General features: G+C 42.6%; 1 protein-coding gene across 1 annotated transcript in view; it reads left to right on the top strand.

Moving 5' to 3' along the window:
* The window catches only part of atp6v0b (ATPase H+ transporting V0 subunit b), a 30,502-nt gene extending 20,751 nt beyond the window's left edge, over positions 1 to 9,751 (top strand). Inside the window, exons 7-8 of the mRNA XM_085983113.1 lie at positions 2,653 to 2,843; positions 4,300 to 9,751. Of these exons, the coding sequence (XP_085839239.1) occupies positions 2,653 to 2,843; positions 4,300 to 4,326 (218 nt within the window). The 3' untranslated portion in view covers positions 4,327 to 9,751. The remainder of the gene's footprint in view (positions 1 to 2,652; positions 2,844 to 4,299) is intronic.
* Positions 9,752 to 27,965: the final 18,214 nt, after the last annotated feature.

Genomic DNA, 27,965 nt, shown 5'->3' with positions numbered 1-27,965 from the left:
GCAGTGCATCTTGTATATGGTGCACAATGTTGACACTTTGCGCTGGTGTTGGAGGAAGTGAATGTTTAAGGTGTGGATGGGGAGCCAGTCAAGTGGGCTGCTTTGTCCTGGATGGTGTTGAGTTTCTTAGTGTTATTGGAGCTGCACTCATCCATCAAACTCCTGAGTTGTGCCTTGTAGATGGTGGAAAGGCTTAGGGCAGTCAGGAGGTGAGTCACTCACTGCAGGTTACCCAGCCTCTGACCTGCTTTTGTAGCCACAATATTTGTGGCTGATCTAGTTAAGTTTCTGGTCAATGGTGACCCCCCCAGGAGGTTGATGGTGCAGGATTTGGCGATTATAATGTCAAGAAGAGGTGTTTAGACGTTGCCTTTTTGGAGATAGTCATTGCCTGGCACTTGTGTGGTGCGAATGTTGCCACTTATCAGCACAAGCCTGAATGTTGTCCAGGTCTTGTTGCATGCAGGCATGGACTGCTTCATTATCTGAGGAGTTGCAAATGGAACTGAACACTAATCATCAGCGAGCATCCCCACTTCTGACCTTGTGATGGAGGGAAGGTCATTGAAGCAGATAGTTGGGCCTAGGACACTGCCCTGAGGAAGTCCTGTCAAGGGCAGTCACTCTCCCCTCAACTCTGGAATTCAGCTCTTTTGTCTGTGTTTTGTACCAAGGCTGTAATCTGGAGCCGAGTGTTCTTGGCGGAACCCAAACTGAGCATCAGTGAGCAGGTTATTGGTAAGTGCCACTTGATAGCACTGTAGATGACACCATCCATCACTTTGCTAATGATTGAGAGTAGACTAATGGGGTGGTAATTGGCCAGAATGGATTTGTCCTTTTGGTGAACAGGACATACCTGGGCAATTTTTCACTTTGTTGGGTAGATGCCAGTCACAGAAATCACAGAAACCCCACAGTGCAGATAGAGGCCATTTCGGCCCATCGAGCCTGCACCGACACATATCCCACCCGATCCCCGTAACCCCTACACCAACACATATCCCACCCTATCCCCGTAACCCCTACACCAACACATATCCCACCCTATCCCCGTAACCCCACATATTAAATTGACCCTTAGTGTTAGGGGGATTAATCATAGCCAATCAACCTAACCCGCACATCTTTGGACTGTGGGAGGAAAGCGGAGCACCCGGAGAAAACCCACGCAAACACGGGGAGAATGTGCAAACTCCACACAGACAGTCACCCGAGGCCGGATTCGAACCCGGGTCCCTGGTGCTGTGAGGCAACAGTGCTAACCACTATGCCACCGTGTCAAGACTTTACAATTTAAGCATCATTTCCTTTCATTTCCAACCCCAGAGATAAAAGCCAACATTCCATTAGCCTTTTTGATTACTTTGTACCTGTGCACTTGCTTTTAGGGATTTATGTACATGAACACCCCAATCCCTTTCTTCCTCCACAACTCCTAGTCTCTCACCATTAAGAAAATATTCTGATTTGCCTTTCTCAGATCCAATGTAGATGGCCTGACACTTCTCCACATTGAACTTCATTTGCCATAGTTTTGCCCACTCACTTAGTCTGTCTGTCCCTTTGTAACTTCCTGCTTCCATCTGCACAATTTATTGTGCCTCCTAATGGTGTCATCTTCAAAAATAGATGTACAGCTCTCTTCCTTCATCCGAGTAATTTTGGTGTTGACCTGGGAGGATGCAGAGTACCTTCACCATTTAGATTCTAATTTTTTGAGAAGTGGATCTACTGCACAAAACTACTCTGCAGTTTGAGCAATCAATACCAGTGTTATAGTCTTGTTTCATCATTCTCTCGTTCGTATTCTGCTATTTGTTTAAATCAGTTAGTTCAGGAAAGAGATGGTGCGAGAGCTCAAGCTTTGAGCTGATGCATCAGCAGCACATGTTTAGAAATGGGATTTTGGGAAGAGGAAGGGATTTCTCTGGAGACAGTAGGGAAACAGAAGAAAGGATCAAGTTGAGGGTATTTGAAAAGACTTGAGTCAACTTAGCTAGTAATTTTTAAAGGAATACCCCAAATCCAAATTGGAAGTTTGTGATGTCAGACTTGTTAGTAATACTGTGACAAGACTGAGAGAGTAAACTTACCGGTTATGATAGATTATTCCACTTGGTCTGCTAAATTCTAATGTAATTTTCATTGGATAGATGTACCAGCTCCTTGCAGTTGCCTCGCATTGATAATCGTGATGAGAAAGGCTGGCATGTCAGCCGAATACCATTTTATATCGGCTAGACAAAAAGGCAGCAATGATGAAAGTTTGTCTATAGAAGAAGATTCCATTTTTTGTTTGCATGACAGCCTGGAATATTCCTTTGAAATACTCTTCATATAATTATGGTTGGTGCATTTGACCCTGTTACCTGCAGACTCTTCAGTTCATCATATGATGGACTCATTGTTTTACTTCTTATACATTTGGGAGGAGGAAACATTTTCTTAACTCAAGTGTGCATCCTATGGTTTTACTATTTCTTTTCCTCCGACACTTTTGTATGCATCAAAAAGGTCTAAGTGAGGCTCTGAGGAAACTGTTGATCCATTTGTTTGTACGTTGTTGAATTCGCACAACAGCTATGGACAAAACTGAGTTGATTTGGTTTTGAGTCAGTAGATCTCTTAATTCTCTATTTTTGTTTGTAGGGTTCTCCATGTTTGGGGCTGGCCTGACTGTCGGATTTTCTAACCTCTTTTGTGGCATCTGCGTTGGTATTGTGGGTAGTGGTGCTGCTCTGGCTGATGCTCAGAATGCCAGCCTGTTTGTCAAGATCCTGATCGTTGAAATTTTCGGCAGTGCCATTGGGTTGTTTGGAGTCATTGTGGCTATTCTACAGGTAAGATGGTTGACTGTTTCAGCGGAGGTGTTTGGTAAAAAGAGTTGGTATGTGCACACTGTACAAAAGGACAAGTTCGGATTTATTAACTAGGTACCAAATCTGCTGGTACTTCTTTGATAATTAATTAAACTTTTAATACAGTTGTTCAATCTGAAGGATTAAACGCCAATATACATCAACATAAGGTATGCTGATGTTTGGCTTCTGCACAAAAAACTGGCCAAATGCTGAATAAATGGAATCTGAATTGTCTGTATAAAATTATATTATTACTTTAGGATCATCTTAAAGAGCAAGGATGAAAATATACAAAATTGGCAGGCAGGAAAAGACCAGCTGATCCATCAAGCCTGCTCCATACCTTAATGGCTGGATCATCACCAAACTACCTCCCCCGAGTTCCCATCGCTGCTCCCACTGTCCTCACATTTGATGTCAGTAGCTTCTACATAGACACTGACGCCCATCTCTACCCTTCCACTACCTCCGTATTCGATGAACAACATTTCCTCCAGCTAAATATTGTCCTGTCCCCCTCCACAACGTCCATACCTTCGCTACCGATTCCATCCCCCTCCCTGGGCACAAACAGGCTGAACTAGACTGTAGGCACCCTGGACATCATCTTCAACCCTTCCAACTCTGGCATCCTCTTGATATGAAAGACCAGCTACTTCCATCCCTACCTGAGCCCACCTGCCACTGAAGCCCTCATCCATGCCTTGTCACCTCTAGGCTCGAATATTCCAGTGCTCACCTGGCAAGCCTCCAATCCTCCAATCTCCTGAAATTACAGCTCTTTCAGCACTTTGCTGGCAGCATGCTATCCTACACCGAGTTCTGCTGGTCCATAGTTTCTGTCCTTGCCGATCTACATTAACTCTTGGTTCCCCCACTGTCTCATTTAAAATTCTCATTGTGGTTAGAAGTTTTCATAGTTTTGCCTTCAAGTCCCTAAACTCCTCTGCTTCTCCACCTCTCTACTTTTTAAAACCTGTCTTAAAACCCACCTTTTTCACCAAACTTTTGGTCACCGCTCCTAGTATGTCTTTGGCATGGTGTCCTTTTTTTATGCCTACACCTCTGAAGCGCTTTGTGACATTTTTCTATGTTAAAGCCGCTACATAAATGCAACTTGTTTCCATGTGAGGAAAAACATTCAAAGATACTTTAACTGACGCCTACTGGTTTATTATAAGTATCCTTTTCATTCTGTATTAAAATCCTTTCAGGTTTGAAATATGCTGAATACGGGGCAAGAAGTGGATTATCCCCTTTAATGCTAATCACTATTGTCTGTGTACCAGTGTAGAATGAGGAGTATATTCTCTATTTACAGCTAATGCTATCTTTGTGTATTTGTGTAAAATTACCTCTGTTTCAGCAGATGCTACACCTGCTAGAGGTTATTGCTGTAAAATTGAATGTATCCCTTTTCTTTTCTTTGAAACAGACATCCAAAGTGAAAATGGGAGATTAGACATCATGAAGACATAGGAGTCTGAGAAGTTCTGGAAATGAGACCAAGATTTGTTGTACATAATTTATTTAAGTGTATATTTCCCAATATATTGTTTAAGTGGTTTTTAACCCATCATTTGCTGAGGAGTGATTGTGATATGGTCTGAAGTGATTCCTGATCAGTTCTGCAAAATGGACCAGGTGCTGTCCAGCAGTATTCCATAGTTTAGTCTGTATTCTGTTTAACTTGAAGATTCATTGCCCACTTAGATTTTGGAACGGGGGTGGAGTAGTGAGACAGAATATTGAAGACTTCTTTTGCTGTCATTTATAAGTGATGAGATTCATCTTTTGTGGCATGGTGCAAGGCAACAGCTGAAAACACCTGTGTTTAACCGTGACCATGATAATGATGCATCTGCTGCTACATTTACATCAGAGTTCTGTGGCTTGCAGAGATCATACCAAATCTGCAATGGCTGAGTTCATACTAAACTGAGCTCCCATCAGTTTGTGTACCTAAGTTGCACCTTTGTGTGTTTTCTTTTTCTTGTAAACGTAATGGAGCAACTTTGAGTGTTACACCAAAATGACAACCACAAAAATAAAGTACGAGTTTATATATGGGTCTGCATCAGGCAATCTCTTTCTGCGCCCACCCTACTGCTGCTTTCCCCACTGCATTTTTTTTTCTAAAAAGAGGCATTGATTTCTAGTGCGGTATTGCTCATCTGTATGCATGCCTGTTGGCATTTGTATTTTAGACGGCTTAACCCATTTTTATCACCTACACCAATTGAATTTGACTGAGTATTAGATTTACTGAAACAAAAATTGTAATTTGAATGTCCTGGACAGTAAAGTAATTATAATTACATAACAGTATTTAGGTCTCATCACAACTGCATCAACACTGACTTATTGAGGGAATTATAATAACATCATCTTAGGCCTTAATCAGGCCGTAACTGTGGAGTGCCATTTGACCTTGTTTCATCTTTTGTGAGGGGTGGCGAGAGTAAGTACACTAATAATCCTACAAAAAAGCAAAATCTCCACATTACTGATGCTAATCAGTTGGTTCTCCTGCTCCTATGTGAGTATCATAGATACATTAAATAGCTGATCCAATTGACTTGTGCAGAACAGTACTGGCTGTAACATGGATGGTGGAGGCAAGAGATGCCTCTTGTGTTGATCGAAGCATTAAATGCACTCCTTTATGATCTGTATTGTAGTCTTCACAACTCTAATTTACGCTGGGTGAGGTTCTTGTTGACAAAAACTTCTGAAAACTACATCAGGATATGTGTTGTCTTCACCATATTGGATGAAATGTCCTAATTTTAGCTAGCACAAGATCAAAGTACACTTTCTATGAATTTGTGTTGCATACTATTGGATTTGGCTGCAAAAATGTGTTGAAAATCTTTTACTTTGTGGATTAAATATAAACTACATTGAGAGTTGTTAACTGATGTAATTAGATACATTTCTTCCTGATTTCTTCCTCTAATAGCTTTAAGTTTGGAAATGGATTGACTATTAAAGTAAATTTTTGAATCTTAAAAACTTCAACATATACTATTTTCCTCAGTTTTCCACTTTATTGGACATTTAAATCCCTCACCAATCCTTCATTGCCAGGTATGTAAACGTTTACAGATTTCAATAACTTGCTACTTATTAATTTAGTCAGTAGGAGATGTGCCAACTTTTTGGCATAACAGACGATTTCAATTTTATTTTCCTCCCTTAGAACATGCTGTTAATTGGTTGTTGGGTGAGTTCAAGCATTCGGTGGAGTCAAGACTCTGCCCTGTCTCTCAAACATGTAAAGTGAAAATATCTTCACCGTCACCCTCGTTACAGAGCTTCTAATGTTGTTGAGTTATCAATCCTATTGAACCCTCTTGCACCATCTCCTGGAACATTCCTAGTTGCCAGAAGGTTTCAAATGGTGTCCTTATTGTAGTTCCTGGGGATAGAAGTGACCTCTCCTCGGCAGCAAGTAGCCACCAGCTAGTACTACAATTCTTCCTAATATTCAGCGATTAAAATGTGCTCGGCAATGTCTGCTATAAGTGCTCTAGCAAGCAAGTTGATCAAAGGCATTGAGTATCCACAAAATAGCTTTACATTTGCCTAATGGCCAGGTGGGCAGTGAGATGAGTTACCTGCTGGATGTGACTTGAGAAACATGGTGCATATAGTGGCACCATTAAATGTAAATCAATTACAATTTTTTTTACTAGTTAGATGTTGAATTTTAGATTTTGCATTCCAGGTTCATATAGGCTTGTTATATGGAAGGAAAGTTGGAAGCTGGGTGTTATGAATGGTGTTTGAATTTGACCTGAGTTTGAATTTAATCCAGAACTTAATAAGATGGAAGTCTTTGTTGGTTGTGAAGGTCCTAAATGCAGAATTCAGCCAGTCTCATTCCAGTTCCTAATGGGCACAGGATCATGGCATAAAAATAATTTGTCACTAAATTGTTTGAGGCCAGAAGAATGGCTAGTGTGCAAAGGTTTCATTAATATATTAAAAGCTCTCTATGTTTGAGAGTCTGGATATGTTTTGCCAATATACTGGGAACTTTACCCCAGCATGTGACCCGTACCTGGCCTGGGAGAACTTGATGTTGATGGATGAAAAATTCCCCAGCACTGACATCACCTTGTTGAAAGTAGAAATTTGCTTAAAGTATGTATTTATACATAATGTGTGTGTGGTTTATCAGTGCTTGAACCAGGTCCATGACACCTGGCATATTTATCTAATATTCTGTTATGTCAGGTGTATATTTTCTGTAAACTGGAGCCTACTGATGGTTTTTACTTCTTTGTCATTAAGCTGTAGAGATTTGTTTAAAATACCTTCATCATTGTCTTCATTCAGGCCAAGACCTGATTTTGAAAATGTGTGTGTATATATAAGCATTAAAGCATTTCCTGGAAAGTGTAGATACAAGCAGAGGAAAGGTATTCCACTGCTTTCTTGGGTAAATACTGAAAAGTGGGTGTGCTCTTTATTGCCTGCCTTGCATTCTTAATGATAAATGGTCATCTGCCAACTCGTACAGAATGTAATGTCTAAATGCATTTTGTTATGCTGCCTTTTAATTTTAATATTAAAGTGCATTCAACATGATGGCTCTTGAGCTAAACAAAAGACTGAAACCATAAAACAATTGGTATAAAATTAAAGTTGCCCCACAGGACCTAGATTGAACTGCAGCATTACTTCTTATTGGCTTGTCTTTTTTTAAAGGCATGTCTTAAGATTCCTGTAGTGAAGTTTTTCCTTGTCTCCATTTGAATTTAATTTTGAAAGTCTGCTGTACAAGGTAATTAAATTTGCTGACATATACACAGCGTGTGTTTTTCTTAAAAACAAAAACAGTGAGACATAGGGTTATGTGGTGCAATCTGTTTAGGGCACGGTCTTAGTCTTTGCCTATGGATTTGAGCTTGAATTCAACTCGGTGTTCTGTGATAAAGAATTGTGCTTTTTTCATGGAAGTTTAGTATCATCATGGAAGTTTAGTATCTAAAATGAAATAAGTTTGGGCAGTTTCCAGTGGGCCAGAAGTTTTAGAACTGACTTCACAACTCGATGTACAAATCATGAAGTGAATTGAAGTAGAGGGGATGTTTGTAAAAGAATGCTGCAGTTCTAAACTGTCTTTGTAATAATGCAAATCATCCTAATCTCAGAGGAAAGTTAAAATAATGTAGTTGGAAAATCTCATGTTCTTTAATATATATTTAAATTTGTACTTTTTTTTGGGAAAGGGATAGGGAAAAATTGATTTGTGAAACAAAATTGAAGTAATATATATATCTAACACTGATTTCCTCATTGTTGACTTCCAATTGAAGTCCGCATAGTTAATATGTTGTATACTTGCACCAGTAGCAGGACTGCTAAGTATGATTGTAGTTTGTTCACAACGATCTTGATTCTTGCACCAGATTTGACTTTCGATCTTTTGTTAATGTTCGTTGCTGACTTGAAATTAAACAAACACTAGTCAGCAGTAGGATCGGTTTAAGGGGTTCAGCTAATTTCTCGACCACTTCTAACTACATGCTTATATTAATTGTCAGTGTAATCAAGAGTACTTGAAGGACTTTTCCACATTGGCTTGAGAACAGTTTGGGGCTTATAATGGAGATCATTGCAATAATCTCCATCTGCCATGATTGTGTGAAACTTGGGTGTCCTTGGCACCTAAAGCCAAGATTTTAATCTACCAGAGGGGGAAGAGAAGAGACAAAACAGTTGTAATTCAATGAAAACTTCTAAAAAGTTATAAAGAGGTCAATTATGTCCCTTTTCTACACCTCCTCCACACACCCCAACTTGCAGCTAAGTCCAGTTTTGCCTCTTCAAAAGCAAGCATGCAATCAAACACTGATTTACAGGAGGTATAGAATTTATTTGTTATGAATCAACCAAATGCGTTCTCCCGTGGAATTAATTTTATTGGAATCGTTTACACTTAGTTCAGCAGACCCAGGTTGTAATGGATTATGTTGCAGTTAGTTGCAATAGAAGGTTATAAGAAGATGATTAGCTTTCAACTTATAATTGTGTAGAGAGCCAGAATGAGTTTTGGTGGATGTTCTAGTAAACAATTCTATAGAATATTTTCATAGTAAATTAAAATGCTGTCTAGAGAACCTGCTGAGCCCTGTTCAACAGTAGTTTGGGTCTTGAGATGGGACATGTCTTCCCATTTAGACACTCCCATTACACTTAAGACCATGTGTAAGGGGAATGATGTCTTCCAAGTTAAATTCAGCCAAAAACAGCAATCTTGCATATAATGCCCTGGTTTAAGCAGGGCCGTTAATAGTGTGCATTAAACTGAGCAGGATTGTAGCTCTCTACAGCCTTCTGTGTTCTGGTAAACTGCACTGGACTAGAACTTAGTAACCAAACATGATGACAACCACCTACATACATTTGATAGGAAATCTGTCTGAATAGTTCTGCAGATTTGCAGCAGAAGATCTTAAGTCTAGAATGCGGTGACCTTTTCTTATATCCTTTGTAATGTACATGTTCTTGCAGATTCTTGTATAAGAAATGTTCATCTGAGATCCTGTATTGCATTCCTGGAATTTTACCTGTACTTGTGTGTAAAAGTAGCTAGAAAATCACTATATCCGATTTCTTTACAATGGATGATGCTAATTATTTCAGACATTTTGTGATTGTGTTTGAAACGTGCAAGTGGTCAACTTTGTAGAATGCCTTTTGGGAATGTTCTATGTGGGCTCCGTTACAGGATTCAACTTGCAAAATGCTTAGAGAAATTAAAATTTAATGGAAAAAAAAATGCGGTAGTTTAATTTCTGTTTTTGTTGGGGATGGTTGCTTGGTGTAAAGTTTCTTTGCTGAAATTTTCACCGATTAAAATAGGTTTTATGAAATTGGTAATCCAGTTGCTCTTCATGACTAGTGAAAAGTGGCACAGGAGGTAGTTACGAAAGCTGAGTGGTTTCACGGGATAGATGAGTACGGCTAATTGTCCCTTCCAAATTCATCTATCCAGAAAGAGCCTAAGCTTTTCCCCACTGCAGCATCCAGTTGTTTCTTAAATGCTTTCAGGGTTGTCTCCTCCATTGCTCTATCTGGAAGTCTATTCCACACAGATTATTTTTATTGTGAAGAATTTTCTGATTTGTACTAAATTTGTCTTTGTTTGTTATCCTTGTCCAACTTTTGCAATTTAAATTTTAAAATATTCTGGAATTACCTTTTCCTATTCATTTAACTGCCTTGTATACTTTTTATAAGATCGTCGATCAGATGCCTCCTTTCCAGGCTGGAAAGCCCAAGTTCCTCTGATCTTTCATCATCATGTAAACCATTTGACACTAGGGATCAGTCTCGTAGTTCTTCTCTTCATTGCTTCCAACACTTGGTGTCATCCATGTCTCAGTGACCAGTACTGGACACAGTATTTAAAAGATGCGATTTGACCAGGGACTATACAGTTTGATCATGATTTCCTGGCATATGTTTGGCTATATAATTCAACATTCTGTTGGCTTTGTTGATTTGGCTTGCAGTGGTTGGACATGTTTAGCGTCCAGTCATTTTCAGCTTCATCCTTAGTTGAGTATGCGTGCCACTTCATTTTCCTCTGTGTATTAAATTTCATCTGCCAGTGTTCTGCCCACATATATATTTTGTGTATTTGTTTTTCTCTTTCTGAGCTGTCTTTGATTCCATTTGTACTTCATTGTGCAAAAAGTGGCCTTCAAGAAATGCTACCGTCTTCCAAATTATAGGATGAAATCCTGGTGCATGCAACTGTGATCAAAGTTGAGCTCCAGTTCGGAATGCATATCTAACCACCGCCACCCATTATAAAGAAAATACAGATTTACATGCAAGGAAGTTTGGCTATTCCTTCAGCTAAACATTTTGCACATAAATCAATGAATATCGAACCAATAGAAATTAGCTTGAATTTTCTGAGCTAAATAGACATGCAGTTTAAACAATCCACTGAGGGTAATAGTGTTTTAAAAGAGGTTGTAAGGTATTTGTTTTAACTAGGAGAATCTGGGGTAAGAACCAAGGTTTATTACTTTTCTAATGAGTGGTTTTATTAACATTAAAATACAACAGATTTAACAGAGATCCATCCAACCTTTACATCAGTATTACAGTGGAAACTCATAATGGGCTATTCTTTGGCATTGGGAGACCAAGCTTAATTCTCCATCGACATTGTGCACCGTGTTCTTCTGGACTGTCTCTGGTAGGTCTCGTTGATTGTCTCGCCGAACTTACTAAAATGGCTGGTTTTCTGCCCTTCCTGGTGCAAAACAAGCTTCTAGTACTTTTCTATGCTTTAAAAGAAGTTGATACTACAGCATCTGATGTTTACAACAGCTTCTTACAGACTTTCAAGGCCTCGCAGTTGTCTTATCTTTAACCTTTTAGACAGCCTGCTGAATGAGACTATTTGAATGTGCCCATCCTTCCCGGGATGCCATCGTGAACAGTTTCAGGTAATTAGTCCAGGTTTCCAGCCAATCCTTTTAGTTTCTTTAAAACTGGTATTTTGGTTCTGTATCAAAGTCCAAAATCATTCAAGGTTAATTTAGTTCCCTTGTGTAGTAATATGGCAGTTATTTGCCCCAATTGGCCATTGATGAGATGTGGCATACGGTTTATTTAGTACCTAGTAAACACCCCTTGGTTGAATGGAGCAGGTGCTGGCTTCCCGTGCAAAACCTACTAACCTCCCCCCCGCCCCTCATTTTGGACAAGGTCTATGCTGGGCTCCATGGGCAGACTGCGTTCTGCTTCACCACACTTCTGCCAGTGCAACAAGACTGCCGGAGTTTCAGGGCTGAAAGTATTTAGTACTGGGTGCATTTGTATCTTTTGGTGTCTGTTCATTGAGGGTTAAAAAAAATTACTGGGCATTGCACCAAATTTATTTTTCTATTATAGGCTCCATTTGGAGGTTAATGTGGGACAAAACCACATGACATCAATATTTGAATGGACCTAACCCTGAAGAAGTGATATCTATGCCTTGCCAGCATGTAACTTGATAGATGTTTTCCGGTAGTAATTGTTAGCTTTTTAACCACTCAAGTGGCTGGGAAAGGCATGCATGCAAAACCATTATAGAGGGTGTCTCATACTTATTAGTTAACCCTACCATAAAATATATATAAACAAACATGAAAAGGGACAGGTAAAGACAAGCTGGTTCATCAAGCCTCTATACTGGAAGGGTGTAACATCTGCATGCCCTCGCGCACATAATCTAAAAGAGGAAAGAAAGATAGACCAATTTAGGGAAACAATCTGGGAAATTCTTCTAACCCCCTGAAAATGATTAAACGTTCACTAACTGGTTGAAACAGTTTCACACATGCACCCGTTTCAAATGAGCCACTTGCCTTCTATACAATGAAGGGCTTTGGTATAGTAAATAAGGAACAACTCCCGTGTCTGAAGTGTTGGTAGCCAGAGGACAGATATTTAAGATAATTGACAAAAGAACCAGAAGCGAGGTGAGAATTTTTTTTTTTACACAGCTAGTTGTTACAATCTGGAGTTCACTGGTGGAAGCAGATTTGATTACTTTTAAAAGGGAATTGGATAAATACTGAAGAGGAAAATTTTGCAGGACTATGGGGCTAGGGCAGTGGTATGGGATAAATTAGATAGCTCTTTCAAAGAGCTGGCACAGGCATGATGGGCTGAATGACCACCTATCGTGCTATATCATTCTATGATATGCTGGTACATTGGTCACCATCAGGAACTGGTCTAGCTCCCTTTTGAATACATTCAGTAAAGCTGTACAGTGGCAACTTCTTCTGGAGGTCGACAACTGTGAAAAGTAGTACCTTTTGGCATCTAACCTAGTTCTATGCTTAAGTAACTTATTCTCGTGCCCCCTAGTCCTCCCAATCTATCTAGCTCAAATAGACTACCCACATGGGCCACCTTTCTGTCTACAACTCTAATCCTTTCATCTTCAAATCTCCTCGAAGTCTTTTTTTGGAGTATATAAACTCATATCTCACCCTATTGGGGCAAGTGATGCCATTTAAGCTAGGTATCAATTTAGTGGCATCCTCTGATCCTTTTCCAGGACTTCTATATCCTCCACAATGTGTGGGGACCAAAATCGGACACCGTTCTAGCAGAGGCCTGAACAAGGCCGTGTACAGAGAAAGTTTTATCTATTTAAAAATTATCAGCAGATACAGGGCCATTCAGCCATTTCACCTAAATCTGCCTACAGATAGTCTGACTCCTGAGACTTGAGCACAAAAATCTAGGCTGACACTCCAGTGCAGTGCCGAGGGAGTGCTGCACTATTTGAGGTGCCGTCTTTCGGATGAGACGTTAAACCGAGGCCCTGTCTGCTCTCTCAGGTGGATGTAAAAGATCCTATGGCATTATTTTGAAGAAGAGTGGGGAGGTTATCCCCCGTGTCCTGGCCAATATTTATCCCTAACCAACATCACTAAAACCAGATTATCTGGTCATTCTTGCATTGCTGTTTGTGGGAGCTTGCTATGTGCAAATTGGCTGCCACGCTTCCTACATTAATACAGTGATTACACTTCAAAAGTACTTAATTGGTTGTAAAGCCCTTTAGGACATTCAGTGGTCATGAAAGGTGTGATATAAATGCAAGTTTTTTTTTCTTTTTACAATCTATTTTCATTTATGAATATGGTATGTACATACAAAAGCTTTGGGCCCTGACAGTATCCTGGCTGTAATGCTGAAGACTTGTGCTCCAAAAGTAGCTGCACCTCTAGCCAAGCTGGTCCAGTACAGCTACAACACTGGCATCTACCCAACCATGTGGAAAATTGCCCAGGTATGACCTGTCCATAAAAAGCAGAACAAATCCAATCCAGCCAGTTACTGCCCCATCAGTCTACTCAATCATCAGCAAGTGATGGGACGTGTCATTGACAGTTGTCAAGTGGCACTTGCTCACCGATTCTCAGTTTGGGTTCTGCAAGGACCACTTGGCTCCAGACCTCATTACAGCCTTGGTCCAAATCTGGACATAAGAGCTGAATTCCAGAGGTGAAGTAAGAGTGACTGATCTTGACATCAAGGCAGCATTTGACCGAGTGTGGCATCAAGGAGCTCTAGTAAAGTTGAAGTAAATGGGAATCGTGGAAAACTCTCCACTGGCTGGAGTCATACCTAGCACAAAGGAAGATGGTTGTGGTTGTTGGAGGCCAATCATCTCAGCCCCAGGACATCACTGCAAGAGTTCCTCAGGGCAGTGTCCTAGGCCCAACTATCTTCAGCTACTTCATCAATGACCATCATAAGGTCAGAAGTGGGGATGTTCGCTGATGATTGCACAATGTTCAGTTCCATTTGCAACTCCCCACATAATGAAGCAGTCTGTGCCCGCATGCAGATCGATCTGGACAATCAGGCTTGGGCTGATATGTGGCAAGTAACATTCGTGCCCCAGAAGTGCTAGGCAATGCCTATCTCCAACAAAAGAAAGTCTAACCACCTCCCCTTGACATTCAATGGCATTACCATCATCGAATCCCCCACCATCAACATCCTGGGGGTCACCATTGACCAGAAATTTAACTGGACTGGTCACATAAATACTAAAATGTGGCTAAAAGAGCAGGTCAGAGGCTGGGTATTTTGGGTTGAGCGACTCACCTCCTGACTCCCCAAAGCCTTTCCACCATCTATGAGGCACAAGTCAGGAGTTTGAAGGAATACTCTCCACTTGCCTCGATGAGTGCAGCTCCAATAACAGTCAAGATGCTCGACATCATCCAGGTTAAAGCAGCCCGTTTGATTGCCACCCCATCCACCACCTTAAACATTCACTCCCTCCACCACCGGCGCACTGTGCAGCAACTCGCCAAGGCTTCTTCGACAGCACCCCCCAAACCCACGACCTCTACCACCTAGAAGGACAAGGGCAGCAGACATATGGGAACACTACCCCCTCCAAGTCACACACCATCCTGACTTGGAAGTATATCGCCATTCCTTCATCGTTACTGGGTCAAATCCTGGAAATCCCTACCCAACAGCATTGTGGGAGTACCTTCACCACACAGACTGCAGTGGTTCAAGAAGGCGGTTCACCACCTTCTCGAGGGCAATTAGGGATGGGCAATAAATGCTGGCCTTGCCAGTGATGCCCACATCCTGTGAATGAATTTTAAAAAATGAGGTGACCCACAAAACTCTGGCAGATTTATCAGTGCAATGCATTGGTGGGCACAACTACAAACTCATTGGCGCAAGTCCAGTGTAGCTTGCTGTGCTGAATTTCAGGATTATAATCCTAAAGTGTGCCATAGGGAGACCAGCAGACTGGAATACAAAAGAATAATGAATATGAAAAAGAAACTGGATTACACTTGGCCAGGTGTTAATGAACCTTCTGAGGTGTATGGTAACGAATACAACTAAAAGAAATGGTGGTTGAAATAGGCTATTTGATTACGGAATGTTGCAAAGCTCAATTAACACAAGAGTGATACCAGAGGATTAGAAGATAGCTAAGCCTTGCTGGTAGATTCAGGTCATTCCAAATCCAATAGTGCATGTTAACCCAGCAAGGAATCTGAATGGACATCCAGTTGACTACTTACTCAGAGTTCCCACTGATGGATGTTTTTTTCACCCTTTTTTCAGTGATCAGTAAAGAAAGAAAGAAAGACTTGCATTTATATAGCACCTTTCATGACCACCGGACGTCTCAAAGCGCTTTACAGTCATACTTTTGGAGTGTAGTCACTGTTGTAATGGGGGAAATGCGCACAGCAAGGTCCCACAAACAACAATGTGATAATGACCAGATAATCTGTTTTAGTGATGTTTGTTGTGGGATAAATATTGTCCAGGACACCGGGGGATAACTCCCCTACTCTTTTTCGAAATAGTGCCATGGGATATTTTACGTCCACCTGAGAAAGCAGACGGGGCCTCGGTTTAATGTCTCATCTGAATGACGGCACCTCCAACAGTGCAGCACTCCCTCAATACTGCACTGGAGTGCCAGCATAGCTTTATGTGCTCAAGTCTCTGGAGTGTAACTTGAACCCACAACCCTCTGACTCAGAGGCAAGTGTGCTACCCACTGAGCCACAGCTGACACTAAGTGATTGAAAACCACAATTTGAGTAGTACTGTATGTCATTTTTGTTACAGGATAACCATCCAATCAAATTTAGGCGACAGTAGGAGTAACTTTGATGACCTTCTGGGATCTAATGTAATGTCCTCGATGTTTATAGCAATGCTGCACAGCCCTTTTTGTTTGTTTTGGCTCATTGATCTGCCAGAAACCGGGTGGTGACGGAAGGAACCCTGCCCTTGTGTTTATTATTATTAATGTAGGACCTGCTGATTTTAATTCCCTGCTTTGAGAAAAGCTACTGCTTTTACAAAGTAAACTCTGCAGTGAACATTAAACCTGCTGCAGCACTGCCACATCGAGTTACCACATCCATATTTCATGTGTATGCCTGAAGCTCTCATAGTCCAAAAGTACAAGGTACCAATTTAACATTCTCATAGATGAATGCTGCATTTGTTTTCTCAGCTAATCTCATATTACCATCAGAGAGAATAATATCTTTCTGTTGTCTTTGTACAACAACTTTATACAAGGTTATTTTCCAATTGAAAGGATTTTAGTTACCAAAATAGGCTCAAAGGGCTGGGTCTTTACACTTTAGAGAAGCGTAGACTTAGGGGTGAGTTGATTACGGTTTATAAAAGATGATAAAGGGACTAGATTGTGTTCGTGTAGTGTTTGTTTCAACTAAGTAGGTTAGGGAGGACCAGGAGTCACAATCTCAAGTTCTGTAAGGACAGAACTAGGTTAGATGTTAGGAAGCGGTTCTTTTCCTTGAAAATAGTAGATCTGCAGAACAGGTTGCCGGCTCGTGCAGTGAACACCGATTCGCTGAGTTCCTTAAAGCGAGAGCTGGACCCGTTTAAGGCTGGGGCGGAGATCACCTCATACAAGAGGTAGGTACCGTATAACATTAATCCAAGCCAGAGTGGCCTCCTGGACTCGTTTCGCTCGCCTAAGGGGGTTGGAGAGGAATATTCCTGATTTCCCCCCCCCCCCTAATTGGCCTGGGTTTTAAATTTTTTTGCCTCTCCCAGGAGATTCCATGGCTTCCGGGTGGGGTGTGTAGTGTATGTACTGTGATGCACAAGACATTGCATTTGTGTGGGACAGGCGAGATGGACCAGTAAGTCTTTTCCGGCTTGTCATTTTTCGTATGTTCGTATATTTAGAAAATATAGTTTAGACTAAAGAAAAGTAGCTGGATTTCCCGTGGGTGCAATTTCTGCTGGAAGTGTTACATGTCAGCAGCACTTCCACCAGCCCAATGGCGCTAGTGCTGACCCTGCTGTAGTTTCTAGGGCCAGTGGCATTTCATAATTTGTGTAGACTCAAGGTGTTGGAAACATGTCTCATTGGGAATGAATTATTTTGGAGTGGGAAATAGTATGCTGCTGCAGATCTTAAAGGGCTGTAGCAGCTTAAAGGGGCCACAGCACAGAACGCTATTCTGGAAGTTCTTCAAAATGTTGGAAAGCACTGGGACAGGTCACAGAGCCTCCAAATTTACAGATTCTGATGTGGCACTGCTCCTGCAGGAGGTTAGAGACAGGACAAGGGCACTGTTTGCAATTCACAGACCCCCAGGAGAGCAGCGTAGGGGCAGTGGGGGGTGGTGGAAGTTGTAGTCAGTGCCAACTAAATGACCAATTGCACTGCCACTCAATACAGAAAGAAGTTTACTATCCTTACCAAGTCAGGCAAGATAAGAATACTCAGCAACACACTCTTAAGAATGCGATATACTGAGCATTTTTGTCATTTACAATAATGTCCTCTATGTTGAAATCGCCTTGTCCTCTCTGCACGGAATTCACTGCCCTCCTGTAACTTCTTCTTCCATATAAACTCTTCTACCCATATTCACAGCCACCCCATCTCCCGTGGCTTCACTATTCCCATGGTCTCAATTACGGACAAGGCCTTCTCTGATCACTTCTTTGTATCACTCAGAACCCACATCACCCTACCCCATTCCAACCCCATTCCTTTCTGTGTCGGCCTCTGGAAAAGCTCTCCCCCAAGTCACTTACAACTACACTTTCAAACTCTCAACTGCCTAGACTTTGCTCCTCTGCATATCACAATACTTCTGCAGCCATCGATCTGTTGAAACACTCCCTCACCTCCACCTTGATGCCCTTATCTCCAACAAAACCTTTTGTCCCTCCCATTCCTGTTGTCCCCCAGGTATGGCTCACATCCTTGCTCCCTCAAGTCCAGGAGGTGCAAACTTGAATGTATATGGCGCACAACCGTTTAGCCTCCCATCAACAGAGCTGGCTGGACCACATCAAGTGCTATTGGGCCTTACACTCTTCTGTCAAAACTGCCCACTACTCTAGGATCATCTTAGAGAGGAAAGATATTCCCTGGCTTCTTTTCTCCATTACCAACCAAATCCTTAAACCCCACTTCCCTCCCACTCTCAGCTCCTACAACATGTGCAAGGAGCTCATGGATTTCTTTGTCGCTAAGCTTGAGACCATCCAGTCAGCTGCCTCTGCTGCTTCTCCTCTTCCCCTTGCCAACCAAGCCAAACCTCCCCCACCCCAGGTTTCTCCCTGCTCTAGCCCTGAAACTGCATCTTTCTCTCATTTCTCTCTTAGCTTTCCTCATGCCCTCTCTGAGCTCATCTTGTCCAAAATTTTCCCACATTACAAGAGTGACTACACTTCAAAAGTACTTCATTGGCTGTAAAGCGCTTTGAGACGTCCGGTGGTCGTGAAAGGTGCTATATAAATGCAAGTCTTTCTTTTTCTTTCTTTATAAGATCCAATTCCTGTTTCCAACTGAATTCCCACTAAATTGCTGACCATCCAACCTCCATGCTAGCTGACCTTTTTTGTAAATGGTTTCCTCTCTTCAGCTATTGTCCCCCTTGCTTTTAAAACTGCTGTCATCACCCCCTCCTGAAAAACCCACCCTTGACCCTTCAGTCCTTGCAAACTACCACCCCACCTCCAAATTCCCTCTCCTCTTCAAAGGCCTTGAACATGTTGTTGCCTCCCAAATCCGTGCTGATCTTTTGAATCTCTCCAATCAAGTTCTAATCAAAGTTACAAATAGCATCCTTTGTGACTGTGACTGTGGCGCATTATCCCTCCTTGACTTTCCTAACCTTTGACACAGTTGACCACACCATCCTCCTCCAATGCCTCTCATTAGTTCTTCAGCTCAGTGGGACTGCCCTTGCTTGGTTCCACTCTTGTCCATCTGACCATTGTCAAAGCATCACAAGCAATGCTTCTCTTCCCTCCTTTGCACTATTACCTCTGCAGTCCCCCAGGATCTATCCTTGGCCCCTCCTCATCTATATGTTGCCTCTTGGCACACATGGGCTAACTTCCACATGTACACTGATGACACCCAGCTCCACCTCTCCACCAACTCTCACTACCCCTGCCTTTATGTGTTCACACTGCTTGTCTGGCATCCAGTCTCAGATGAGCCCCAGTTTCATCCGGTTGAATATTTTGGAAGAACAAAGCTGTTGTCTTCAGTTCCTGCCACAAACTTTGTACTGTTGCCATCAATTCCATCCCCCTTCCTGGCCACTGACTCAGGCTAAACCAGACTGTTCTCCCTCTCTCACTCAGTTTAATATACATTTGAAAAAAATTACAAAATACAAAACAAAAGCTACAATAGGTGTCTAATCAGAACAATGTCATTTTTTCTTTCTCTCACACAGATACCGACACAGCTCTGGACAAAAATAGTAAATTCAAGCCCAATCTTTTTTAAAGAGGCTGAGGCCTACAAGTCAAAACTCTGATGAAGGTATTAATAGACACAAAAGATAATTTAGTGGATATTGTGACGTATGAAATTGCTTGTCTTTTAACATTTTGTTTAGACTCCTTTTTTGGATTTTTTTTAGAAATTTCAGTTATTGAGACAATTAAAGGTGGCCGAAAAAATATTCAGAAAGCATTTTGATTGATTTGTGGGAATCCGGGGTGAGGGTGGGGGGACAGACTGCACATTCACAATGTGATATTCTCTTACAAAAACAAGCAACTATTGTGTGTCATACAGCATGACACCTTTAACATGCCCACTGCAGGAATAACAGGTACTGCAGGTACTTATAAGTTTTCAACAAAACGTGTGCCTCATGTACCAAATTTAATGTACAATAGATAAATATTTGTGATCTAGAAATCACTGTATTTTTAAAGCCCTCAATTAAAAGTCACAATAATTGGATCTTGCATTACATTTTGGTTAATTGAACAATGTTTGATGAGAACATTTTTCTATTAGTCATTTGAAACAGTAAAAATGTACTGTAAATTAATGCTAAATTTAGTCGTTATTGAATCGGAATGATCTGTTAATTTCCTGCCATTTATCCCAATTAACAGAATCCAACTGCATGTACTTAAAGGGGAAAAGTGGAGGCCTTGAGAGAAAGGAATATTGACTGCTCTAGCCATGGAACTTGCTCTCTTTCACACCTCCTAATGATTTGTTACAAAGCAGCATTAATAGAGACTTCAGAACAGATGTCAGTGCAACCGCTTGGACAGTGAGTAGTGTGTGAAGTAGGTAAATCCAAGGAGAAGAGGTAAAATACTGAATCAATCTTTTACAAAGTGAATAAATATGAATCCTCATTGAAATGGGATTTTAAAAATTATACTTCTCATTTGTCTCTGATGCTACATTTTGAAAGCAGTCAATCAGCAATTTTGTTACTTTAATTTAGTCAATCTTAACTTCATTTAATTCATAAACTAATTTTCAATTCTATTCTATAAGAAATTAAGCAGGGCTCCTTTTCTAGTATCATGCCATTCAGAGTCCATAGAACCCAGCAGAATTCTGCTCACTGCAGAATTTCTACCCAACCATTTCCCCCTTGTTTTCCTTCCCCAACATTGTAACTGTATTGGAATTATAGTGGAACCAATGCCTGGTGTAGCAATACCAATACCTGATGCTGATTTTAAATGGCGTCTGCTGACACCAAATTTTCAATCCCCATTGGCATGCAGCTCTTTAGTCCTCATGCATTTCACACCTTGCACATTTCACTTGCAAGTATGTAACATGTGAAATACATGCAGATATGTAACCTCATGATCTCAGCTCCTTGATCAAGTGGTTTTGAAGAACCTCTCTGTCTAGATTAGTCAGTAACTGTAAAGATGTGAAAAGATGGGGATTAACAAACTGCAAATCAATGGGCATTAGAAGATTGGTGTCTGCAATCCAAAACAGCAGGAATTGGTACACCAGTTATTGCTTGCCAACTATTTAACAATTAGCCACCACTTCACATCTAGCTGTCCCACCTGACTGGGTGAAAAGTCTAGGCTAATCGAGCTAAACACAGTAATCTGTTTATAAACATTATAACATGCACATGTTTAATTTAAAAAAACTAAAGCCACTAGTTTAGCACTCTTTTTATAAAATAATTTTAAAAACATTTACTGTAGTGGGATATATCTTCAAAAACTTGTTTGACTTACTGCAGAATTTACACTGTTATGCTGTAGAATTTGGTTGGGGTGTTTGAAGAACTTGACCTTGAGATGCTGTAGAATTCTAGGGACCCAGATTAACTTTAATCACAGTCTCTTCCGAATCAAGTTAACCGTGATTGCCATCTGCTGGGTTTCAATGGGATTACAAATGTATTCCATTATAAATGGAACCAGACAATTCACCCACACCTTACTTGAACAGTACCTACCTGTGCCAGCCCTGGAATGTATACACTCTATAACTCAGAAACTGCAACAGCCTAAGTGTCAAACTCTATACATGTACAATACAACAGCACATCTGGTTCTGTACAACTCAGGTATGCTAGATCACGTACTTGTATTTTATATTACTCCTGTGGGTAAAAGACTGTTCAATAAATATTTTATATTCAACTACAGTACTATTTGCATAATTTATTCAGATGCAGGAATTGAAATCAATTTCACTCAGTTGCCAAAACTGCTTTAGTTAATACTTAAATAGTGCATTTTAATAACTAGTCTCAGTTGGTATTTCTTTGCATATGTCTCATTGGCACTGTTTGTATAAACGTTTTAAAATCAGTTTGTGAGGGAACAGTAGTGGGAGTGTGTCTGTATAAAAACAGGTTAACAGGAAAGCCACATGCCCAGACTGATAATGTTTATCTATATCTCTTAATATGTAGAATACCAAGTGTTGGGTCCTCGACAGAAATCCACTTTCACCATGGGCGAATTCCATTTCTCCGCCAGTTTCTGGGCTTTGCTCTAGCCTTCACCTTTTCTGCTACTGAGCCTATATTCTCTGCTAGACTGCTTCTACTCCAGTACCTGTTTCGCTTCTGCGGGCTGTTTTCTGCTCCTCCACTGGGACTTTTCACTCTACGCTGAACTAGCTCTGATCCATTCCTGCTGGTTCCTAATCTGCTCTTGTTGATTCCCAGGCTGCTGAATGACCTCTGCTTTGCTGCCATCTGTTTGCTTCTCATGGCCAATGACTCCACTCATTCTTCAGAACCCCTCCACCACCTTTCACTGGATTGGTTTGGACTGGCTCCTCATGCTCCTGCTGCTCCCGATCTTGAGTGCTCCTCACCTTCTTACAGTTGTTTCTCTGACCAACTCCCTCGCCTGCACTAGTCCTGTTCATTTACCTTACATCCTCCCCAGCTCCCTGGACTTTACTGCTCTTGGTCCTTGGGTTTCGCTTCCACTGCTCCGTACAGCTCTGCTGGTATTCCAGATCTGGCTGGTGTGCAGTGCTAACACCGGAGGCCACTAGGCACCTCCTCTGGGCCCTGGATCAACCTCTGCCGGCTCATGGCTGACTCTCCACTACTATTTGTCCCCTGATTCTGTTGTGTATGTACCTTTAAGGGAATAACTGGTCTTAGACTGCAGTACCGGCAGTGACCACCCCTGTATAAAAGGCCCTAGCAGGCTTCTGTAGTTTCAGTTTCAAGCTGCCTCTTGTTAAGTAAAGTACCTGTTAAACTGTTCTCCCGAAGTCCATGTATTATTGAGGCGCGGACTTTACAGTGGCGACGAGTAAGTTCGAACTCACCTGCAGTGTGGCATCATCTCACGGGGATCTCGCCTGAAAGGAAGGTCCTGGAAGGTCGTAGTCTGAGCAACGGGCGTCGACCGAGGGCAACCGCCCAAAGAATCCATCGGTGTTTGGAGAATTGCGGGAGAGACTGTGGTTCCAGCGAATCGTGCTGGTAGCAGGTAGCGCGCTGACCCTTCTGGACTGCGGCGGGCTCAAGCTCAATCGAGCGGCTCTACAAATCAGGCCGCGCAGCGTCGCCGGGAAAAGAAAACAAGAGAGAGAGGGTGGAGCGCACAGGGCGCGGTCGGTGCTCGAGAACAGGACAGCGGAGAGAAACTAAATGGGGGGGAAGGAAAGCGAGACGCGCCGAAGCTGCGGGTCACCACCATTACCCCGTAGAACGCTAGGAGCAGCGTGGCAGTAAGGGGAAGAAGCAAAAGCGCAGGAGGCGCCATTTTATTCCATTGGGGAAGAAGCAAAAGCACGGGAGGCGCCATTTTAAATCGCCCAAGATGCCGAAAAGTGGCAGTATCACTGCTTTCGACAACGAGGTAGAAGACTGGACCACGTATGTGGAAAGAATTGAAGTGTACTGCAAGGCAAATGAGGTGGCTGATGGAGAGGGCGTCGGTATTATTAAATCTGATGGGTGTGAGTACGTACAGCCTATTGCGGAATTTAATTACCCCAGCTAAACCAATGGAGAAAAGTTTTGAGGAGATTGTTCATATCTTACAGGAACACCTAAGCCCTACACCACTGCTGATAGCAGAAAGATTCAAGTTCCATAAAAGAAACCAGCACAAAGATGAGAGCAATGCTGACTATCTTACGGAACTACACAAGTTATCGAAGCACTGCCAGTTCGGAGCAGGACTGGCAGACACCTTACGGGATAAGTTTGTCTGCGGGCTCCAGAGTGAAGGAACCCAGAAACGACTACTTTCAAAAAAGGATCTGACGCTAGAACAGGCTTTCAGCGTGGCAGTATCCTACGAAGCAGCAGCACGGGGAGCTGCGGAAATACAACAGAAACCACAAGAATACAGCGCTAACGAAATGGCGTATGGAGCCGAAAAGTGCTATCGCTGCGGCAGAAGGACTGCTGGTTTAAAGACAAAATATGCAGGCAATGCGGGAAAATGGGACATATAGCAAGAGTCTGCAGGTCTGGAAAGAAGACCAACACGACAAGAACTACTAAGGAACAGTACAGGAAAGTAAAGAAACTGACAGATAGTAGTTCAGAAGATCAGGAGAGTGATAAGGACTCCGGGAGCAGGCGACTAATTTGTTTAAAGTTACACAACGTGATCGCAAAAGAAGATCACCGAACCATTTGGGTCACCCTCATGATAGCAGGGTCCCCAGTGAAGATGGAATTGGACACAGGATCAGCCCTAACTGTCATGAATCGACGAGACTATGAGCGGCTATTCTCACACATACCCTTAAAGGACACGTCCATTGTATTGAAGATATACACGGGGCAAAAGGTCTACCCCAGAGGAAAAATAAGGGTGCCAGTTGAATATAACGGAAAGGAAACACAGAAACTATACATGTATATACTACAAGATGGAGGACCACCATTATTGGGACGTGAATGGATCTGAAGACTACAATTGGATTGGCATTCCATTCTGGCACTAACTGTGACTGACAAAAAAGATGATGACGTCGCACCTGGACGTCTGTCACAAATTCTATCTGACGCGGAAGAGGTGTTCCAACAAGGACTTGGGACTCTAAAAGGAGTAAAGGCAACCATAAAGATTGAGGATAACGCAACCCCAAAATTTTTCAAGGCCAGACCGGTGCCATACGCGATACGCGCAGCTGTGGAAGCTGAACTGGAGAGTCTGGAGCATTCGGGGGTGCTGTCTAAGGTGGACTGGAGCGAGTGGGCCACACCCATCGTTCCTGTAATGAAGAAAGCATTGAGCAGCACGCCTGGGGAGCCAAGGAAGGTTCGCATCTGTGGGGACTTCAAGGTGACTGTGAACCCAGTCCTGCACACAGTACAGTATCCGCTTCCGCGGATAGAAGATATTTTCGCCTCACTATCTGGAGGGAAACGTTTTACAAAGATTGACCTGGCTCAAGCGTATCTACAAATGGAGGTGGAAGAAGCATCTAGGAAATACCTCACGATAAACACTCACAAAGGCCTTTACCAGTACAATCGACTGGTATTTGGGGTAGCATCGGCCCCGGCTATGTGGCAGAGGGCAATGGAACAAGTCCTGCAAGGGATCCCGGGGATGCAGTGTTATTTGGACGACATCCTGGTTACGGGCGAAAATGACAATGAACACCTTGCCAACCTGGAACAGGTGCTCACGAGATTGCAGGAATATGGGCTACGAGCCAACCATCCCAAATGCGAGTTCTTCAGGAGACAAATCTCGTATTGTGGCCACATGATTGATGAGGAAAGGTTGCATAAGTCGCCGGACAAGATTGAGGCTGTAGTCAAGGCTCCAGCCCCAGAAAATGTGTCGCAACTGAGGTCGTTCCTCGGGTTGGTGAACTACTACCATAAGTTCTTGCCGAATTTATCTACAATTCTGCACCCACTGAACGCCCTCCTTCAAACTGGTGCAACATGGAAATGGAGTGATGAGTGTAAGCGTGCCTTTCAGGAATGTAAATGCCAAATCACTTCAAAAGAAGTATTGGCCCACTACAACCCAACACTACCGATTCGGTTGGCATGTGATGCGTCACCTTACGGCATTGGAGCGGTGCTGTCACACAAATTCCGTGACGGTTCAGAGAGGCCAATAGCCTTTGCATCGTGCTCGCTAACCTCAGCCGAGCGTAACTACGCCCAGATTGACAGGGAGGCCCTCAGCCTGGTGTGGGGGGTGAAGAAGTTCAATCACTATCTGCACGGGCAGAAATTCACCCTACTGACTGATCATCAACCCCTGGTCTCAATTTTTAACCCAAAGAAGGGCGTTCCGGTGATGACGGCGCAATGGCTGCAAAGATGGTCACTTTTTCTAGGGGCACATCAGTATGACATAGAGTACAAAGGTACGAAACAACATGGAAACGCTGATGGGCTGCCGCGCCTACCATTGCCTATGGCGGAAGAAGCACCTGCAGTGGACACTGTGGAGATATTCCATGCGACCATAGTCGAATGTTTGCCTGTTACAAACGCAAGTATTGAGAAGGAAACCCGAAATGACCCGACACTCTCTCGGGTCTATGATTTGACGGTGAAGGGATGGCTAGCATATGGCGACTCACTGTTGCCAGCATTCTCGCCAAGGAGGGAACAGCTGTCAGTGTGCCGGGGAACCTTGATGTGTGGATCCCAAGTGGTAATTCCACCCAAGTTGAGAGATAGAGTACTCAATGAGCTTCACGAGGGTCATCTGGGAGGGGTAAAAATGAAGAGCCTAGCCAGGGCATTTGTGTGGTGGCCGGGAATCGATAAAGAAATCGAGGATATGACCAAGAGATGCACAGGATGCCAGAAGGTCCAAAACGCTCCACCACAGGCCCCGCTACATCCATGGGAGTGGCCCTCATCTCCATGGCAACGGGTACACATTGATTTTGCTGGTCCATTTATGGACTCAATGTTTCTAATCGCTGTGGACGCCCATTCGAAATGGCCAGAGGTCATTAAAATGTCCTCCACCACCACGGAGAAAACTATTGCAGTCCTAAGGACCATCTTCACCAGGAATGGGTTGCCAGAACAGATCTGTTCCGACAATGGCCCACAGTTTGTGTCTGAGGATTTCTGGAGGTTCCTGAAGAATAATGGGGTGAAATATTACACATCTGCCCCATATCATCCAGCCACAAATGGATTGGCTGAGAGGTTTGTTCAGACCTTTAAAAAGGCCATAAAGGCAATGTATAATTATGACATACCACTGCAACACAAGGTGGATAACTTCCTGTTTGCTTACCGGAATGCGACACATGCAGTAACCAACCAAACTCCAGCCGTACTGTTTTTCAACCGGAGACTAAGATGTCGCTTGGATTTGCTCAAACCAAACATAAGATGAGATGTTGAGGATAAGCAGTTCCAGCACATAAATGAGAAGCCAACCAGGAGCTTCAAGATAGGGCAACCAGTCTTGGCCCGCGACTACCGAACAGAAAAATGGCAGCCAGGCACGATATGCACACAGCAGGGACCACTAATGTACACAGTGGACGTTGGAGAGAGCATCGTGAGACACCATGCTGACCAGATTCTAGAGTCACAGGAACAAGCCAAACCTGTACCACAAGCATGTGCACCTGGTAATGAGCCCGAAGTACAGATTGTGTCTACCTCAGAAGCAGGGGTATTGGAAGATGACGAACCAACCAATGACAATGAGCCAGAATTGACTCCACCGCCAGAACAGGATACTCGAGAAAGGCGCTATCCAGTCCGGATCAGGAAGCCTCCTCAAAGGCTGAACTTATAAATGACTATTTCAGTTGATGTATATATTACTGAGAAAATTGTAATTGTAATTAGTTATTATTTAGTTCTTAAATGAATGTTATGTACTGTTTATCTAAAAGGGGAGGAATTGTTGTGTATGTACCTTTAAGGGAATAACTGGTCTTAGACTGCAGTACCGGCAGTGACCACCCCTGTATAAAAGGCCCTAGCAGGCTTCTGTAGTTTCAGTTTCAAGCTGCCTCTTGTTCAGTAAAGTACCTGTTAAACTGTTCTCCCGAAGTCCGTGTATTGTTGAGGCGTGGACTTTACAGATTCGACTGGACAACCTCCAGTAGTGTACCAACTGATACTTTGCCCTTGATCAGCTCCTGGATCCATTCGCTCTCCTGAACTTTCTCCAAACCTGGACATTGGTTTGTGGATGCTCCAAGTTGATTCCTCCTTATCTGTAAGTCAACTTCATCCCACCACAGGACACCAGACTTTAACTTTGGACTTTCTCATATCATACGCTGACCATATGTCCCAGTTTTCCGGGGACAGTCCCCGG

Source organism: Somniosus microcephalus, chromosome 3, assembly GCF_052327205.1.
Source record: "Somniosus microcephalus isolate GS21.2 chromosome 3, FLI_Smic_1.0, whole genome shotgun sequence".
Classification (NCBI taxonomy): Eukaryota; Metazoa; Chordata; class Chondrichthyes; order Squaliformes; family Somniosidae; genus Somniosus; species Somniosus microcephalus.
The sequence above is the reverse complement of the archived record's forward strand: the minus strand, read 5'-3'. Positions and strand labels throughout refer to the sequence as shown.